Source organism: Anarrhichthys ocellatus, unplaced genomic scaffold, assembly GCF_004355925.1.
Source record: "Anarrhichthys ocellatus isolate YVR2014 unplaced genomic scaffold, GSC_Weel_1.0 scaffold8698, whole genome shotgun sequence".
In the NCBI taxonomy this organism is placed as follows: domain Eukaryota; kingdom Metazoa; phylum Chordata; class Actinopteri; order Perciformes; family Anarhichadidae; genus Anarrhichthys; species Anarrhichthys ocellatus.
The window spans coordinates 1-1638 of NW_022288672.1; the positions used below are offsets into that span (position 1 = coordinate 1).

The 1638-nt window shown below is 42.9% G+C and overlaps 1 protein-coding gene across 1 annotated transcript; it reads left to right on the plus strand.

Moving 5' to 3' along the window:
* Nucleotides 1-370: 370 nt before the first annotated feature.
* On the plus strand, nucleotides 371-1561 carry LOC116380760 (REST corepressor 1-like). The gene is made up of 2 exons (XM_031842634.1): nucleotides 371-1166; nucleotides 1255-1561. The coding sequence occupies exons 1-2, from the start codon at nucleotides 968-970 to the stop codon at nucleotides 1341-1343; spliced, it is 288 nt and encodes a 95-aa protein (XP_031698494.1). The 5' UTR covers nucleotides 371-967; the 3' UTR covers nucleotides 1344-1561.
* Nucleotides 1562-1638: the final 77 nt, after the last annotated feature.

Sequence of the window (1638 nt, forward strand, 5' to 3'; positions counted from 1 at the left end):
TATAGATATATATTTATCTATATATCTATCTATATATATAGATATATATATAGATATATATATAGATAGATGTATAGATATATACCCGCATGTTCATATTGTTCATTTGTAGGATCAATATATAAACGTTTAATAAATGGTTTATAACACAATGTAAGCAGATATGAAGACAGATTATTGTTACAGCTGTTTTATTCTATTGATAGTTATTATGTGTTTATACAGCAGCCTCCACTGATAATAAATATATTATAGATTATTAATAGTAATACATTATATTGTATGTATTATATAATAATATAAATAATAATAATAATAATACAATTGATTATTCATATCTAGATGTCTTAGTGTCTGATTGATGATTGGACTAGAAGTTCTAGATGAGACATGTTTTATATTTCAGGCTGATAATTAATATTCATAATGTTCTATGTCATTAACCATCAAATCATCTACCCACACACACACACAAACACATTAACACACACAGTCTCTCTCTCTCACACACACACACACACTCTCTCGCTCTGATCCTCCCCTGTGATCGATCCTCCTCAGTGTTCCTGGTCTCTGATCAGTTCCCGGCTCTTCTCATCGATCCTCTTCTCCTGTCGGTGCCTCTGGTTCCGTCTGGTTCCGTTTGTCGATGTCGGTCTGGTTCCGTCTGGTTCCTTCTGGTTCCGGTCGCTTGTCCCCTAACTTTTCGGTCTCTTGTTAGCCGTGTTAGCATCTTCTGGGTCTCGTTGCTCTGCTGTTAGCTTCTTCTTCCGGATCTTTTCCAGCACAGAGTCTCTTTGTTTCAAACCGAACCCGCCTCGCTGCTGTCCGGCGGACCGAACACTTAGCTTAGCTTTAGTTAGCCGGTTCGGTTTCGTTATAGCAGGGTAAGCTAAAAGCTAACTAGATAGCTGTTAGCTTAGAGTTAGCAGCTAGCAGTTAGCCTCGGTCCTCCTCGGTCCTCCTCATGCCGGCGATGCTGGAGAGAAACCCGGAGGCTCCGGGGAAGAGGAGAGGCAGAGGCCCGGCGGGCGGTGCCGGAGGCGTCGGACCCGGAGCGGTGTCGAACCACGGGGGGAAGACTCTGTCCGGTAATGGAACCAGCACCAACAACAGCTGCTGGGAAGAAGGAAGCTCGGGAGGCTCCAGCAGCGACGAGGAGCATGGTGGGTAGCCTCGAACAACGTCGTGTACTCTGTGTGTACTACTACTAAGTTATACTGTGTGTGTGTGTGTGTGTGTGTGTGCGCGCAGGTGGAGGAGGGATGCGAGTCGGAACGCAGTACCAGGCCGTGGTTCCAGATTTTGACACGGGTAAGAGTCTAAAGCACCAGGAGTGGTAGCCTCGAACAACACCAGCACTGATGCTGCTCAGCAGAACCTCTCAAACTGGTTCCAGCTGTGTTAGTACTCAAGTCCTACTGGTTCTGATTGTACTGGATCTCAGTGGGTCCAGTTCTGAACTCGAGGGACTAAACAGGAGCAGCTTCTAGCTCTACAACAGATCACTTCTAGTTTGTTTTACAGCTTCTGACCAGACTGGTTTTACTTTCATACTGGGTGTGTTATAGTGATGTTAAAAAAAAATATATATGTATATATATATATATATATATATATATATATATATATGTATAT

Excerpts from the sequence above, each read along its gene's own strand:
- LOC116380760 (XM_031842634.1), top strand. The coding sequence starts at position 968 with ATGCCGGCGATGCTGGAGAGAAACCCGGAGGCTCCGGGGAAGAGGAGA. Across the intron at positions 1,167-1,254 it reads CAGCAGCGACGAGGAGCATG|GTGGAGGAGGGATGCGAGTC; the intron begins GTGGGTAGCCTC and ends GTGTGCGCGCAG.